Raw genomic sequence first — 17,534 nt, forward strand, 5'->3', positions numbered from 1 at the left:
GCTACTTCATCAAAAGCCATCCTTTATAATGATACACCAATCAGGGGTAATATGAGATTATGGGAACCCTGGTTGGTCTACGCAGCCCCATACGCACCAAACTGCGATGCACTGTGTATTCTGACACCTTTCTGTTAGAACCAGCATTAACTTCTTCAGCGATTTGAGCTACAGTTGCTTGTCTGTTGGATTCCACCACACGGACCAGCCTTCGCTCCCCATGCGCATCAATGAGCCTCGGCCGCCCGTGACCCTGTCGCCGGTTCACCACCGTTCCTTCCTTGGACCACTTTTGAAAGATACTGACCACTGCAGACCGGGAACATCCTACAAGAGCTGCAGTTTTGGAGATGCTCTGCCCCAGACGTCTAGCCATCACAATTTGACCCTTGTCGAACTCGCTCAAATCCTTACGCTTGCCCATTTTTCCTGCTTCTAACACCTCAAAATTTTTACTTGCTGCCTAGTAAATATATTCACCTGCTAACAGGTGCCATGATGAAGATATGATTAGTGTTATTCACCAGTAAGTGGTCAGAAAGTTATGTCTGATCAGTGTACGTGGAGGAGAAACATATGGCTGGAGATGTCGGGGGTCCCAATACTTTTGTCCGTATATCAGGAAATATAGATGGAGAAAACAAATGCTGCAGTCCGGGACACTCGATGTTTCCAGTCGCCAGAGTTGTTCACCTTCCAGCCAGAGCGAGGGATCTCTTAAGCTCCTCGAGGTGATTGTTGGCCTGCGTGATCATCATTCGGACGGCATCCTACAGGACGGAGTAACGATGCTGATTAACACGTTAAACACTGAACAGACGCCACTTATTCCAAAGGACATACAATGATCTCATTTGTACAGCAGTTCAGGGTTAAGGGCCTCGCTCAAGGGACCGATTCAAGACCAAATCAAACATCTCAACCACTGTGGACTGGAAGATCTTGAATGGACTGCAATCTGATTTCAGGTGGAATTAATATTTTTTTTAAACTCACACACACACACACACACACACACACACACACACACCACTGTGTGTTACTGAACCTGAACTCAACACACACTCAATTCTTATCTCAAATTCATTCCACCACCATATAATATTTATATTTAATTATATAATGTTTACATGCTGTATTGCACAACATTGTGTTGTGTTATGCAGCTCTGTGTTTTTTCTAATTTGAGAAATAGAATCGTTGAAACTGGGCTGAACCTGAACATGAACATGAAAACGACCCCAAACACACCACCAAGATGACCACTGCGTGCTGAAGGTGATAGAGTGGCCACATATGTCTCCAGACTTGAACCCTATTGAGCACCGGTTAGGATCCGAAGTTGGAGAAGCACCATGTATCCAACAGCAGCTTTGTGATGTCATTATGGAGGAGTGGAAGAGGATCCCAGCAACAACCTGTGCAGCTCTGGTGAATTCCACACCCAGGAGGATTAAGGCTACATAACAATGGTGCTCATACAAAATTTTGTGAGATAGTGTACAGCGTCCCAGCTCTAAATGATTCTGCAGTTACTCTCTTAAGATCACGTTATTCCATCTGAACCTCACTGAGACCTTCTAGACACCTTTAGATCTGCTGCTACTGATCATGATGGATAAATGTTTGGATAAATGGATGTTCACCTGATTTGTGGCCTCCTTGTTCCTCTTGAACTCCTCTCTTGCCCAGTCCTTCAAATATTTCTGATCTGCTTCATCGGGGACTTGTCTGATTGTCCTCAATAAATTACGGTACAGACCCAATACTTTCTGTCTCTGCAAAAACTACAAAAATAATAATAAATAAAGAAACCATTTAGGCAACAACTAGAATAACAATAACAACGTATTTATCTATAAATAATAAATGCAATAAAATTATGATTGTATTATTTGTGAATCTAACCTGTTTGAGGTTCAGGGTGACAGGAGGTAATCTTGAAACCGACATTTCAATCACATGCTGACAGACACAATGAAGGATAACCGATCAGCGCGACGGCTTGTTACTGCCACCTCGTGGACTGGAGCGGCGTTTACATGCATTTCCTACAATGTGGACAAAACTCATTATTATTCATAATTAGGCGCCTCTGATTGGTCGGTGGTTTGAGAAATATGGTGAAAACAATGTTACAGATTTTCGCATGAAAATTAATTTTAAAATTATATTAATTAACTAATTATTTATGTTAATACAAATTAATATGATTATTAAATGTAATATTTTTTTATTGCGTATTTGATTATTGGTATGGCGAATGTGCTAAAATGTGCTGAAATGAAATCCAAATTAACAAATCCAACCAATTAATATATGTAAAAATGTATATAATATTTAATATAAACATTTAACATAATTATTTACAATTATTACATTACTTTAATATATTAATGTATACTAATATGGTGTCACAATTTTTGTATTGATTATTCTAACAATTTTATGGCGAATGTGCTAAAATTAGATGCTATTTTTTTCAGGAAATGTTCATATTTATCAATCTATTTAAATATATCAGGCAAAACTACATTTCATATACAATATTATTTGTTAATAAATGTTAAATAAATGAAGAAATATTTGAGAATTGGTCCAAAACCGAAATCTATCTTATTAGACTATTTTTTAAATGCATATTAAATTATATTTATTATATTTCATTATATAAATCGACCCGTCATGTTATTTTCAGAAAAATCGGTGTATTCACGCTTCAATATAAAACGACAGGAAAAAAAGTTTTACTGGCCAATCAGGTAACGCTCCTTTAAATATTAACAAACCCCTCCCACTCGCTCTTTATTTTTCTTCGTTGCTTTCATCGTTGCTGCTTCTTCTTCTTCAAGCTGCTCATAGATAGTGTCATGTATTACCACCACCTAGTGGACAGGTGGGTCTCTTACATATTTGGTTTTACTCGCTACTTTTGGTTTTCTACATTAAATGGAACGAGCTCACTGCTGCCGTCTGCCGGACTGGAAGAAAACAGCTGACTATTTAATCTAAACTAAGGATGTAGAAGAATGTTTTCAGCCAAATTTATTTAAAATCAGTTTTGCCCACCACATCTTTTTATATGTCAGCTAATTCAAAACATATATATATATGAATGAGCAAATTCTATGTAATGAAGAGAATTGTGCTCATTCATAAGAGAAAAGTATTTTGCTATGATCTATTTGACTGTGTGTTTGATTTAAAGCGTAGAAAATAATCATATTTTCATAGAAATAAGTATGGGATAAGTTATTGTTCATGCTTTAAGAGCCAACACATGGTAAAGATTCTTTGGCTACACATACACCAGGACATGTATGGAATTTGGTAACAACTACTTTCGGCTGCCATTAGGGGGCGCCACAGCCGTCTCCATACCCCCTGTCCTCTACATCTGCCTCTTTCAACCCAACTACCTGCATGTCTTCCCTCACCACATTCATAAACCTCCTTGGTCTTCCTCTTTTCCTCTTTCCTGGTGTCTCCATCCTCAGCATTCTCCTACTGATATACCCCATGTCCCTCCTCTGCACATGTCCAAACCATCTCAAGCCCTCGCTTTGTCTCCAAAACGTCCTACATGCGCTGTCCCTCTTTAATAAACTAATTTCTAATCCTGTCCATCCTCGTCACTCCCAATGAACATCTCAACATCTTCAGCTCTGCTACCTCCGGCTCCACCTCCTGTCTTTTACTCAATGCCACTGTCTTCAGGAGGGTTTATACGAGTGCATTACTGGATTATCGAGTGGTGTTTGCAAACGGTACTTTGCTTTGATACTTCATTATTAAACCCTTTAAGACATCTGGGGAAATTATTCTAAACTGAGCAAGAAAATCCCACAACATTTAATTAGTTAGAGGAACTTGAATCCAAAGCAAATGGTAAATAATCGAAAACAGTTTAATGGTCATGAGGTTGAGGACACAACAGCAGTCCTGGGATTTGAACCTAAAACATTGTGGTCTGTAGTGTAAAGCCATGGTCACTATTTAAAGTAGCTATAACAAGTGGGTTCTGAATCAGACACACCATCCAGTGTTCCTGGGGATCCAGAAACCAAACCAGCACTATGAAAATATGCTTTACATGGGTTTGGAATGAAATATCTCCTGATGAATTGGAATGCCCTCGTGGCCCAGTGAGCACAAACCTTCACAAAATCTAGTGGAGCATCTTCCCAGAAGACTGGAGGTTATTATAAAAGTTATACAGAATGACTGTGGTGATGTTTTTCAGGTGGAATCTTAGTGCTGGTTGTGTTCTGGTTTGTTAGAAGCCAATATTGCATATGTGGAATGATTTTTTTTCAGATTTCCAACCTTGAAAAACCTCTCGTGTGCATGAGCGAAGCTAAAAAAAACAACTGGAGTGAGAGGAAGGGAACTTGCCCCATCGGATTTATTTCCTACACCAACAAGAGAAATGTACAAAAAAATGTACACTACATAATTTATAAATACATTCGAGTGTATAAATTAGAAAATGCACAAAATAAAGGCTAATTCGCACGACGCGCTACGATTCGTCTAGCTGTCAGTTCTGATGACTAAAGATGCTACTTCCCCCTCGTGTAAAGAGTCTAAAAGGAAAAAGGTGCGGTGATAGAAAAAGAGAACGATTCCACCTATCCCTGAAGAGGACTGGACCAGCATTGAGAAAGAGATCCACTCGATCGTAAATTAACGAGACGTTGGCGACGTAGGCGCGGGTTGAGCTCGTCTTTTTTCCCCCGCTGGAGCGAGTCCTTGGTTTGCACGAGGGTTTTAATAAATTAAGGCTTTGAATGGCGTCGGAAAGACGCGATTCTGTCGATCCTCGTTTGTTCGGACGGCACCGGTCGAAGTGCGACTCGAAATAAATTAGAACGCGACTACAGCCTTGAGATCGTACCTCAACAAACAGGTGGGAGGCTGAACACACACACACACACACACACACACACACACACACACACACACACACACTTAATTAATCATCTAAATATGATCCAGTCAATATATACACTGTTAAAAATTCTGTACACACACACACACACACACAGAGTTCCCACCAGACCCCCATCCCTGCTCTGACATACAATAGTGTTGTTTTCCTTGTAGTGTAAATAAAAATGCTAAACGTATACAAGGCCCCGCCCCTGTCCATGGGTTTGTCTCTGAGGCTCCTCCCCCTCTTCCTCGCTGTACTCCTCGTATTCGATGGGCTTGGGGCAGCTGTACGGGTGGCCGTTGTCGTCGAAGAAGCGGCGGAAGGTGAATTCGTAGAACGCGTGCTCCGGGTGCTTGCCGTTCCTAAACCAGGCGCTCAGCGTGTCGTTGTGGTTGCCGTCGTCGCTCCACAGCTTGTCAGGGTCCACGGGGTCGAAGTTGGACGTGTCGGTGCAGTGGGCGATCTTGGGCACGTGGGGCGGCGGGTGCGGCTGCTGCCGCATGTCCACGCTAAAGTCTACGCTCCGGAAAAAGGCGTGCGCTTTGATCTCGTCCGCACCGTTCTTGCCCAGACGATCTTCGGGACCGCGGCACAGCTTCACGATCAGGTCGGACGCCTCGGCGCTCAGCTTGGCCTGAGGGGGAATGTGCAACGTCGTCTGCCAGTTTATCACCTTGGACAGCAAGAGACAGAGCGAGAAACGTGAACAAAGTATAAAATGTTAGGGTTCCTGGGCTCGTAGTTCATATTTGGATTGCAGAGTTTGTTCTCTAAACCTTCAAAGTACCCAAGATCACAATTCAATAAGCTCAAGCATGCTCAGAAATTAGCTCACATAATGTATTCCATCTGTCAGTAAAAGCATCTGTTTTATGGCTCATTAGCTACAAATTAGAGGTCGACCGAATAATCGGTTTTGTCGATTAATTGGCAACGATAATTGTTTACTGGAACTACAGCAAAAATTCATAGAGTTCGTTTTTTTCCGGATTGTGTCCATTAAGAAGGTCTTGTTAAAACAGCGGCCTCTAGAGGCGAATCACTGATGCTGCATGCTGCTTGTTTATATGAGCCTGCATGCTGCACAGAGAGCACTGTATTATATTTATTATTTATAACTTATTAATTATAGAATTATTACATTTCAATTTTCAGCATATTTTCATAAATCAGTACTGTATTTTTTTGTAATATCGGAATTATATTTTTGTAGCTATCGGTAAAATCCACCGTCAGTCGACACCTCGAGTACAAACACTTACGCAAGATACTTAATGTCTACAAAGATACATTTCAAAAGAGATTTTACTGGAACAAGATTTTTCGTTCCTGGACATCAGAGAATCTCTCCTCACCTTCATTTGAGTCTCCAGAGGAGTCGTAGCCAGGAACGGAGGCTGACCAACCAACATCTCGTACAGAATCACGCCCACGCTCCACCAGTCACATAGCTGCGTGTAGCCTGCCGTGACACACACACACACACACACACACACACACACACCTTAATCTAACAGTATCGTGGCAAGAGTTTTGTGTAGGGTTTATAGTGTTTGTGTAACCGTGTGTGTGTGTGTGTGTGTGTGTGCGCCCAGACAGCACGTGTACCTGTGCGCAAGAGCACCTCCGGGGCGATGTAGTTTGGCGTGCCTACTAAGGAGTGTGCCAGGCAGCGCTGGTGCTGTCTCGCTGCCCGTCTCTCCAGCGGTTTGAGTCGATCACCACAGCGGCAGTTTGACGGGTCCTCCCACTCCATACTGAAATCCATACTGTCCTGCCTCACGTGATCACCTGAGAGAGAGCGAGAACGTGATTACATATGTGAATTGTTATACTCTTCTCTCACCAACTGGCTGCTTTTGGCAAGTCGTATTCATCTAGGTGGACGTTTAAATTTGGTCAGAATTTACACTTAATGTAAATAGAGCTGATTTATCAGAATCGGCACCGATAGTTGAGTGCTGAAACTAGGGTTCCATACCGATAGTTTTTCCGGGTTGTGTCTTTTGCTGGAGCAGCTGAGATCATCATATAGTCATTATACAGTACTAGAGCGGCCTCTAGAGGCGAATCTAGGTGCTGCGTGCTGTTTTTTTAAAGTATCTGGTTTTTTTATTGTAATAAATTTCAGTACTTTATTAGTGTTCCCTTTTTTTTAATGCAGTATTCATTTGAAAAATGATCGGTTGATTGATCGGTTGTCTACATCAAAGCAAAGTATGGTAAAGAATCGTTACAAGTTTACAAGCTTTTTTGGACCGTTTCTGGTGCAAAATGAGCTGATATTTTTAGAATCTTCGGATCTTTTGCTAATTTTCACACAATACAGTTTCTTCAAGTTAAATAAAATGGTGTGAAAAATAAGAACAGTTGTTTGACAGTAGATTAAACATCCACCCTGTACCACCATGATGAGCAGAACATGTCAGCATGCGCATCACCTATCTGCATTCTTTTAATATTGTGCTGTGGTCACATGGTTGATGTGATAAAAGAAATAAATAAGCAGGTGTATAAATGTTCCTATTAGAGCTTCCCTCTCATCTTACCGCTCTGGTAATACTTGGAGTCGTGGGTCCAACGGAAACCGGTGCACAAGCCAAAATCTGTGAGCTTGATGTGGCCGTCTTGGTCGATCAGGATGTTGTCTGGCTTGATGTCGCGGTGGATGAAGCCCATCTTGTGCACGCTCTCGACAGCGCACGTCAGCTCGGCGATGTAGAAATGGGTTAGCTCCTCGCTGAAGACGCCTAGCCGGATGAGCAAACTCATCATATCACCGCCAGGGATGTAGTCCATGACGAAGTACAGATTGTCCTTGTCCTGGAAAGAGTAGTAAAGCCGCACCACCCACTCGTTGTCCGCCTCGGCCAAGATGTCCCGCTCAGCCTTGACGTGCGCCACTTGGTTCCTGAGGAGCACGTCCTTCTTGCGCAGCGTCTTCATGGCGTACAGGGCGCTCGTGTCCACCTTGCGTGCCAGGCATACTTCCCCGAACGCTCCCACGCCAAGCGTCTTGATCTTCTCAAACATGGATTTGTCCATTTTGGCACGCTTCAGTCTGATGTAGTTGGATTCTTTCTGCGACAGCATCATGCGCATTTGCTCTTGGGCATCCTCCGACAAACCGACCTGCAGGTTTGACACGAGTATATCAGTTACACAAAAAAGTATGAACATTCACCCAAACGAAACAATGGTTTATAAAAAGCACACACCATGTTGAAAACTGCATTTTGAGTTCATTAATATATGCAGGTAATCCATCTATCAGACAAACACCTCAAATTAGGGTTGCAAAATGTTTAAGAATGGAAACTTTCCATTGGAATTAATGAGAATAAACTGAAAATTTACAACATCGCAGGTGAGCCTACAATAGGGAACTTAAATGCAGTTGGAAAAAATCTTAATTTAACATAATTTGGGTTCAAACAACCAGACTAAATGACTAAGTTCCCATAGAAAGTTTCCAGAAATTAACCCTAACCCTCAAACACGCAGAATTTTTGTTTTTAGCAAAAGAACCCCCCCCCCCAGAAAAAATTAAATAAAAAATTATTAAAGCATCAGCTAATCACATTCCACTGACGCAAAGCATGCAGTCAAAAGGTGTTGAGTCAAAAAACGTTTGCATGCTTTAAATCTACAGAACCTTACTTCTTCGGCCGTCTGTGTAGATTATTTAGCTGGCAGGAGAAAGTGTTACCGCAAAACCAGCTGAATTAGAGTGGAAAAGCAGGAAAAAGGAAAAACAGGGCTAGAAGTAAAGAACAAACACCAGGAGATTGGAGTCATTTAGAGCAGGACTGGAAAAGAGAAGCTTTAAGAAGATGGAAGAATAAGAGTGAGAAATGGTATGAAGGTAATGTGAGAGGTTCTAACCCGCTGCATCTCGCTCTCCAGTTGCTTTCTGCGTCGCAGCCTTTGCTGGTGGTTCTTCAGAATGTTCTCCACGTGCTGCTCCATGTAGAACTTGAAGGCCTGTGGTGAGTAAAGCTGCACCCTTCCCTCCCCTCGCCGCTCCTCGTCCCGCTTGTTCTTCCGCACGGGCACGGGCGACGTGGTGATCTGCTTCTTTTCCCGCTCAGCGCTGCCCGGGACAATCTCTGAGCTGTCGGCGCGATCACCGGAGCAAGTGCTGGAATTGTCCGCGTCATCGTCAGCAACCTCGTCGTCCTTGGCGTACGCCAGGCACGAAGCTGGTGCCTGCTGTTGCAGGAGATGCTTGGGATATGGAGGCGGGGGGCCCTGGTAGCTGGGGACCTCCGAGACCGGCATCTGGGACACCGCTGGTGCGGGCACGGACGATTCCTGATATGGAGAAGGTGGAGGTGGTGGTTGTTGTGATTGTTGAAGCCAGGGTGGGTGCGTTGGCGCCACAGCGGTGTGCAGCTCAGGCTTGGGGACGCGTGTGCTCTTGACTGGCTGCAAGACGGGTGCCTGTGTGATGGCTGTGACGGTGGTAGCAGAAGGCTGAGAACTGGCTGCCGGCGAACGTGGTGCGGCGTTGGCGAACGAATTAGAGCGTACGGGCATGTTGTGAGGCCAAGATGGAGGAGGAATATCTTGATTGCTGCCATTTCCAGAAGGCGGCGGCTGCTGGGCTGAAGGTCGAGACTGGGCCAGGACCCCCAGGTTATACATCTCCAGGTTGTGACTGTTCCGATTGGGTGCCTGCATCTGCTGCGCCGTAGGACTCACCTGAGACAGAGGGTATGGCGGAGGAGGGGGAGGCTGCCTTGAGCTTCCCACCATGCCCATGCCATGTCCATAGTCCACCTGCGCAGAGCCATTCTGGGGCCAGGAGGGCGGGTAGTTAAACTTATTTCCCCCGGATCCCTGCATTATAATGGGCTGGCGCCCCATGGGCACTGGACTGATGCCCCTCTGTGCCTGGGCTGGAGGGTTCGAATAACTCTCGGCCCATGGCCCCTGCGGAATGGGCGAGATACGGGGTGTGAGGTAGTCCAAGTTCCCAGAATAGCGTTTGGTGGCAGGGTTTGAATCCCATGAAGAAGGTGAAGGATTCACCCGCTGACCACTGGCTGCATGACCCTGGGGATAGGTTGAAGGTCGAGGCAGGTCAGGTTGAGGGCTGGGACTGTTAGAGCGGTATAGACCACTGTGACGCTGAGGGGCCAGAGACTCCTTGGAGCCCTTCCAGCTCGGCCTGCGCAGAACTGGCTGCTGAATGTGTGAGGGACCTGCACAGGCAACACAAAGCAAAAAGTCACTTTAGCACCATATTTATACAGATACAGAAGTGAATTGAATAAAAAGCAGACTGCACCCACCAGGTGCTTTGATGGCTGTGTTAGTTGTCCGTGCTGCTACAGCTCCCATCGGGTCCCTACCCGGGTCCTGGTAGCTCATCTTACTGATGTACTCCACAGCTGCACCCAAGCTACGATTGTTAGTCTGCTTCAGCGCCCAGATCACCATCTCCTAAACACACACATTCATTTGGGAAATCGGACACTGTAAGAAATGTCTAGACCCTGTCCAGGCTTGGTGCCGAGATCCGTGGCTCGTAATCTTCATGATTCCATACTGCTCCGTCTTATACACAGGTTTTAAATCTATATTCATTTTAAACTATATTATTATTTCGTTTGTGACGAAAATAATGGCCTGGGAAAACCCCAACTTTCTGCGTAAACGTGTAGGAAAGCGAAAATATTTTTCATCAAAACTTTTCACTAAAAAAAAATAAATAAAAAAAAAAAGAAGAAGAAAAAGAAACCGCAAAACAGAAAGAATGAGGAAGGGAGTATGTGGAAGTTGCAAACAAACAAGCGCTGAGATTCTCCGAGCCCTGTGCTACGACTAAAACTCGTTCGTCCACATACCGATGCCGTCATACCAAAAGTATGTCGAACGATCACCTGACGAGGGAAATGTTCTTCTCCTGGTTGGCGTGTGTTCACATACACAATAACAAAATAAAAAAAAAATATATACATCCACACTTGCGATATCGTACCTCTTCAAACCCTGCAGCCAACAGCTCCTGCAGCATTTGAACGTTGACCTCGGGGGCTTGTCCTGGAGGAGCGGGCCCGGTTACGTAAGAGTAGGGCAAGAGCGACTCGCGGATCTCCTGCAAGGCTTTGTGGTAGTGGTTCTTGTGGTTCGTGCTGCGCCCTTGCGCCTCCACCTTGAGAGCATCCGAGGGCCGTGACAGCGATATGTTGCGTAGGCTTTCTCGGATCTCGTGCAGCATCATCTGCTGAGCGTTGCCGCTGTAGTTGCTCGCCGGAAACGTCTTTGGCCTCATTTGCCTGGATCCTTCGGGTCTCTCGCTTCTCTTCATGAAAGACACATGTAGTGAGCCGGCCGACGATGGGAACGGATCTGGGTTGACTCAAGTGGGAGGGGTTGCAACAACTTGATTCACCTGTATGGGGAAAAATGTACAATGTGTGGATTTGAAAATTAGGAAAATACCAAATCATGTCCATTCTTTCAGTTTATATATACAAAAAAAATTCACCAGGGTTTTGCACTGCCAATGCATTATAACCCAGTTATAACATTGGAAAGGGTTTCCTTAATGACACAATCTATTAAAGCTTAAAATCGAATCATAACTTCACAATGAATGAAATGTTGTGATTTTACATCCATTACAATGTCATCTAGCTCTACCACGGCCTAGCTTATCTCTCGCTACATAGCCTAGAGCTACGTTGTTAGCAGGCTAGTCTCCTCATATCGATTCATTGAGTGAACTAACTTCAAAGAATCGTACTAACCGAATTAAATGCGTTCCTCACACATTTCTAAGAGATGTAAAGAAAATATCGCCAATAGGTCTCTTAGGGCCTAGCTAGCAAACACACACATGCTAATTTAGATTAGCATGAAACCATCGAAACTGGCGGTACGTAAACCAGGAGCTAAAACACTTACCCTCGGCTACAGAATATCCATTTAGTTTGAGACCATCATAATTAACTCGTATATATTTCTCCCTCTCGAAATTGTTTTCACAGAAATATTAGCAATCTTTTTTTTTTCGCCTCTTTTCTATTGACACTGTCGCCTTGGAGTTCCGCCGGTGTCTGTCAATAGGACAGTGAGAATACCCGGATGTAGGCGCACTTTACTCGCATTCCCATCATGCTTTTCGCCTTTAGGGAGACTCCTGAATATGCATTTATTTTCTTTAAAAAATAATCAATGATGCTTTTCAGTAAACTGGATATAAATATGACACACCAAAAACAAGATTGAATCAAAAGATTTTTTTAATCGAAGTGCTTTACACACACATATACACACACACAAAAACACACACAAAAAAAAAACAGGTGTAACCCAAAGGTCAGACATGAACACGTCTGTGGACGTAAACAGCCTCCCCGTCGGTCCCACACACTAAACACTGCCCGAGCACATCCAGGCTGTTGACCGAGAGCGTCTGGCTGGGGAGCATGTGTGTGGTCTCCAGTTTGCCTTTGCTGGAGTCCCCGTTGAGCCAGGCGCTGATGAGGGACTGGTTTCCACCTGCGGGAGCCGTGGCACTGCGGGACATCATGCTGCTGTTGCGTCCTGATCAAGAGAAAGAGGAAAAATGTCAATAAAAATATCTCACAGAGGTGAAACGAACAAACCGGGGAGAAAAAAGCCTGACGATGGAAGTTCTGATGTGAAGTTCTGATGTGACAAGTCAGAATGCTTCCAAACACATTTTTCCATACGTTTTTCCAAACATCCAGACTTCCCTAAAGATTTAAGACCATATTTAAAGAATGATGTAAAATTCCAACATGTTACGTTACAACCTTTGATGTATATCAAAGTCAGAATCTCTAATGTCTTTGATCTTTTATATTAGCAAATAATTGACAATGTTGCAGCACATACAAATTAACACAAAACCTGCAACTCTAAACCTGTGCAATGTTAATCATTTATAAACATTTTGGCCATGTTCACACTGATACGTTTTAGTTTTGAAAACACACATTTTGGTTTTCGTCCACACCGAGAGAGTTTTTAGTCAAGGCAAACCTAGCTTTTTGAAAACATTCCCCAAAGTTGGGAATTTCGGATAGGCTTTAGGAATTTTTAGTTACCATTTCCCAATTTTAATTCAATGGTGCGATGTTTCAAAGAGCCAGAAAGTAAATAAACGGCAATGCGGTTCGAAGCATCTTACGTTTTGCTTATGAGAAGTACAGGGACGTGAGCTCTTTTTTTTTTATTTTTTTTTTTTAGATGTTTGAGTTTTGATGATTTAAAATGATTGCAAACGAAAGTGTGGACATGGATCGTTTTAAGACAAAAATGTTAGTGTAGACGTAACTTTTTGTTTTATTTTATATTATTGAAAAAAATTAATAGGGCAATAATTTGGAAACACAAATATTTTTCAATATTTAGTGTTCCTTTTTCCGTACTAATCCAGACCTAGAAATCACTCGTACTCAAATCCCGAAATGTGTAGGAACCCTGAAAATGGAAAGTAAATAAACAGAATATAAATCCAGATCGATTCACCCTTTGGCTGCAAAATACCATTATTTCTTAAAGCTTGCACACTTTTTGAAGAAATTTCAAACTTGGAAGACCAACCACAGATCTTCTCCAGGTGTATGCTGCCTCAAATCTTTGTCTCTTCATGTAAACCCAGATAGATCCGATGATGTTACAATCAGGGCTCTGCAAAGTAAACCTTTTACTCTGTTGATCTTCACCTTGAAGATACCTTCTTAAGGACATTGGCTGCATGTTTGGGGTTGTTGTCTGTATCGAATATTTCAGATTTTTAATCATTAGTCCGAAGCACCTGTGGTCATTTATCTGCACCCAATTCGTATGTTTTCTTGCATAGTTGAGTCACTTATCCTTTTCTCAATGTCAGAAGTCTCAATCCTTCCACAAACACCTCTTCTTGTTAAATGTCTTCAGACAGTAAATGAGTGTACCTGCATGATGTCTTTCATCTGCTGTATTAAGTTCTTCAACATTTCCTTCAGCTTCAAAATAGCTTGAACAACACATCCTGAAATCTGTGTCTGCTTTGAAATCTTTGCCTGGGACAGATATTGCTGATGCAGTAAAATTACCTTGTGTCGTGTTGCAATGCTCAGACAAGGTACAATTTAAAATTGATGATCATTAGCACCTGCTTGGTATAATTGGTCAATCATAGACTCGACCAAATGGTGGTCACACCAAATATTGATTAGGATTTAAACATAACAAAATTACACATATTTGTCCATCCTTCAGCTCGTCACATTTACAGTAACTGTATGAATGAAACCCCATACCCACAGTGAAGCATGGTGGTGTGAGCATCATTATAAAGATCTAAAAAAAGGACTGAGGAGTCGTTATACATCACTGAATAAACCAATAGTACAATCACTGTACTGGTGAACATTAGCCAAGACCAAAGGGGACAAAGATGAACGTTTTGGGTGAGACATGTGTAGAACCAAACAACATTGTGTGTAGAAATGTAAAGTGGAGATATACAATGGAAGTTGATCAAATAAAAACCAGGAGTGTCTGAAAGCTCCCCATTCCTTTGCCTGTAGGACCGGTACATGCCTTGTAGATCTTATTTATTAGTAAAAGCTTTAATAGTTTTTACCCTGCAGGAACAAGGGTGTGTCAGACCCCGAGGAAGTCTCCCAGTGGAGCAGAGAGCCGTCCTCCGAGCAGGTGAACAAGTGGTCTGGGTTTGTCGGGTGAAAACGCACCTCCCACACTACAGAAAAAAGGAAACAACAGCACCAAGTTACAGGGTTCCTCCCTGTAAATTGATCTCACACACTGAAAATGAGCGGTTGCAAAAAATTCAAAACAAGAACGGATCCCTGACGCACTTTCAGCGGAGTGAGCCTCCATGATGGAGAAGGGCATGTTGCCCTGCCTCACGTCCCAGATACACAGCATGCCGTCTTGGCCTCCGGTGGCTACTATATGCTGCTGGTTGGGGTGTCGGTCCACACAGTGCAAAGGAACCCTATCCCCGGTTCTGCACAGACAACAAGGGGTTACAATTAACAAAATACGACAAAATAATCCATAAACGACAAAATAATCCATAATCTCATGTTCCTATTTTCATAGCACTTTGAGGACCTAAATAGGTCTTTATTTCAATACTCAGTGCTTGAGTGCGTCTTACAGCGCGAGGATCTGAGCAGGGTCGCTGCCCTGCTTCCTGAAGTCCCAGAGTTTCAGCTGGCCGATGGAGTTCACCGTCAAGACCTCGGTCGTCCGCAGGAACGTCACGCCATGGATCGTGCTGTTGTCTGCATTTTCTGCGCACAAGATTTTAAAATATCAACAACAAAGGAAAAAAAAAAAGAACAAAAATATGAAGCATGAACACACGAAGAAAAACAGTATATTGAGATTTTAAAGCTGTGGACACGATACATTCAGTCTAGGAAAACACAGTAAAATCTGACCGATGGCTCGCACGATGCCCCTCTGATCTGCTTTGTAGAGGATGACTCTTCCGTCCTCGCCTACTGAAATCAGCTCCGGACTGTTACACGCCACTCCAGTACAGGGAGCGTTAGCACTCTGATAGCGGTGTGCCCGATCCCACACATGAGCCACAGATAGAGTCTGGAGTTGCACAGAAAACACACAAGCCATTCTTTTACCTACACATATTAAGTAAAGAATGAAACACTTGCTAATGTGTAGTTTATAGAAAAGTAATTAAAGTCTGGGTGGTTTAATGTGGCCTGGTACGACCCTCATGTTGATCATCCAAAGTGTTCTTTATTCTCCTTCTTTTTAAAAGGTTAAAAATATTAATACCTGGTTATCAGGATGGAGTTTGTAGACGGTCACTGCTCCGGTTGACGAGGCCGTTACAAGTCTGTCTTGATCCAAGAACTGAAATGGAATTAAAAACCAGATTAAACACACTGGAAAATCTGGCAAAGTTTTATCCCATCTTTACCAGCGACAAATCATTGAACAACGTTGTTCCTGGCAACCAATTACAGAGCACCATTGTTTCCAATGGCCTTTTCCTGAAATCACCATCGCTCCTGCAGCAAATCTTCCGAAACAACATCATTCCCAGTGGCCAATCCCCCAAATCGTTGTTATTCCCCAAGACCGATCCCCCAATCATCATCATCATTCCAGGCCACCACACACCTAAAACACCATAAAGCCCAATAACCTTTGCCAAAATCACCATCAATCCTGATGACCAATATCCCAAATCACCATCATTCCCGGCAACCAATCATTGAACACCATCATTCCAAGTAGCCAATCCTCCAAATCGCTATCATTCCCCAAGACCAATCCCCTAATCATCATCATCATCATCATCATCACCATCATCATCATTACCATCATTCCCAGCAACCAATCACAGAATCACCATGGTTCCTTGTGACCAATCATTGAACACCATTGATACTGACATCCATGCATGCAAATGTTTATGACAGGGCAGACATGTGACGTCACCTGGAGTCAATTTCGAGCCCGGGTTATGCACTTTCCCCTGAAGGCGCTCAAAAACCCACCTGAAGGTCAAGCACGTCCCCGGCGTGTTCACATTCACACAGAAGCTGCGGATCTCCTTCCAGTTCATCCTCCATGGTGAAGCCTGCAGGTTCTCCCACACCCCACACACACACTTTATTATTCTGAAACACAACAGACAGGGTGATTTAAAATCTTCTCCAACCGGAAGTCGCAGTCATCCCCTGCTCTCCACGTGTCTTTTTTTTTGGTTACCTCATTGTCCCACGAGCCCGTGGAGAAAACCTCAGGCTGCTGTAGTGAAGCTGCTGAAACTGGCCTCCATCGCGTCTTACTGATCTTCTGGGAAACATATTTAGCGTTAACGCACTCCATTTGCGCCGCCATGTCCATTGGGTTCCTGAGAGCGGATGTTTTTTTTTTTTTTTTTTTTCCCCGCCCATATTTCCGACGCACGCTTCTGACGATGTGATTGGACGCGAGTTTGCTCTCGCACTCAAATAGGACCAGAGAAGCGATAAAGGGCGGGAACAACGGCTGCAGGGCCTGAGGATGTGGGCGTGGTTTTATCTCACCGCACTGACTGGGTCTACTCACTACGGTGGCTCCATGGAGACAAAAAACTGCGGTTGGCGAATAAAAAATAAAACAAAGTACAGCACTGCTATGTTTACTTATGCGTTCCTATAAAATAGCAGTACTACAAAACATACCAAACTAACTAGGGCAATATATAAAATGCACATGTGCTCATTTATGTGCGTGTGTCAAAACAGTCCCTTGGCTTTAAATAGTCCTATGACTTGCAGAAAGACACTTACATAGTCTGGACCTGAGGGACTGTGTTGGGGGGTGCAAGAGAGAGAGAGTTGTTTGTTATGGTTGTGTGTAAGGTAAGATGTGCATAATGGGGGCAAAGGGAGACCCCGGTGATGTTTTTTTTGCTGTAGGCTCTTAAGATGCCAGGTTAGTTGATGAGAGGGTGTCCGAAAACCTTTGGCAAAATTGTCAGGAAAATTAAAAAAAATCCATCTTCTATACTGCACAATAGACGTCACGCGTGCTCACGGGCGCCTCCTGCTGGTAGCGCTCTGCACCGGCCCCCTTTTTATAG

The 17,534-nt window shown here is 43.5% G+C and overlaps 3 protein-coding genes across 3 annotated transcripts; all 3 read right to left on the bottom strand.

The window, feature by feature from the left end:
* Positions 1-381: 381 nt before the first annotated feature.
* lyrm2 (LYR motif containing 2) lies at positions 382-2,035 on the bottom strand. Its single transcript, XM_046873854.1, has 3 exons — positions 1,909-2,035; positions 1,647-1,787; positions 382-770 (listed from the first exon to the last, which is right to left on the bottom strand). The coding sequence occupies exons 1-3, from the start codon at positions 1,951-1,953 to the stop codon at positions 690-692; spliced, it is 267 nt and encodes an 88-aa protein (XP_046729810.1). The 5' UTR covers positions 1,954-2,035; the 3' UTR covers positions 382-689.
* Positions 2,036-4,376: 2,341 nt separating this feature from the next.
* Positions 4,377-12,040, bottom strand: lats1 (large tumor suppressor kinase 1). The gene is made up of 8 exons (XM_046873941.1): positions 11,852-12,040; positions 10,923-11,336; positions 10,234-10,384; positions 8,822-10,143; positions 7,486-8,068; positions 6,545-6,727; positions 6,292-6,398; positions 4,377-5,609 (listed from the first exon to the last, which is right to left on the bottom strand). The coding sequence occupies exons 2-8, from the start codon at positions 11,250-11,252 to the stop codon at positions 5,121-5,123; spliced, it is 3,165 nt and encodes a 1,054-aa protein (XP_046729897.1). The 5' UTR covers positions 11,253-11,336; positions 11,852-12,040; the 3' UTR covers positions 4,377-5,120.
* A 131-nt stretch (positions 12,041-12,171) lies between these two features.
* On the bottom strand, positions 12,172-17,370 carry nup43 (nucleoporin 43). Its single transcript, XM_046873168.1, has 8 exons — positions 16,676-17,370; positions 16,462-16,584; positions 15,734-15,811; positions 15,373-15,535; positions 15,087-15,222; positions 14,782-14,933; positions 14,547-14,663; positions 12,172-12,493 (listed from the first exon to the last, which is right to left on the bottom strand). The coding sequence occupies exons 1-8, from the start codon at positions 16,811-16,813 to the stop codon at positions 12,267-12,269; spliced, it is 1,134 nt and encodes a 377-aa protein (XP_046729124.1). The 5' UTR covers positions 16,814-17,370; the 3' UTR covers positions 12,172-12,266.
* Between the last annotated feature and the right edge of the window lie 164 nt (positions 17,371-17,534).

Source organism: Silurus meridionalis, chromosome 18, assembly GCF_014805685.1.
Source record: "Silurus meridionalis isolate SWU-2019-XX chromosome 18, ASM1480568v1, whole genome shotgun sequence".
NCBI classification, from domain to species: domain Eukaryota; kingdom Metazoa; phylum Chordata; class Actinopteri; order Siluriformes; family Siluridae; genus Silurus; species Silurus meridionalis.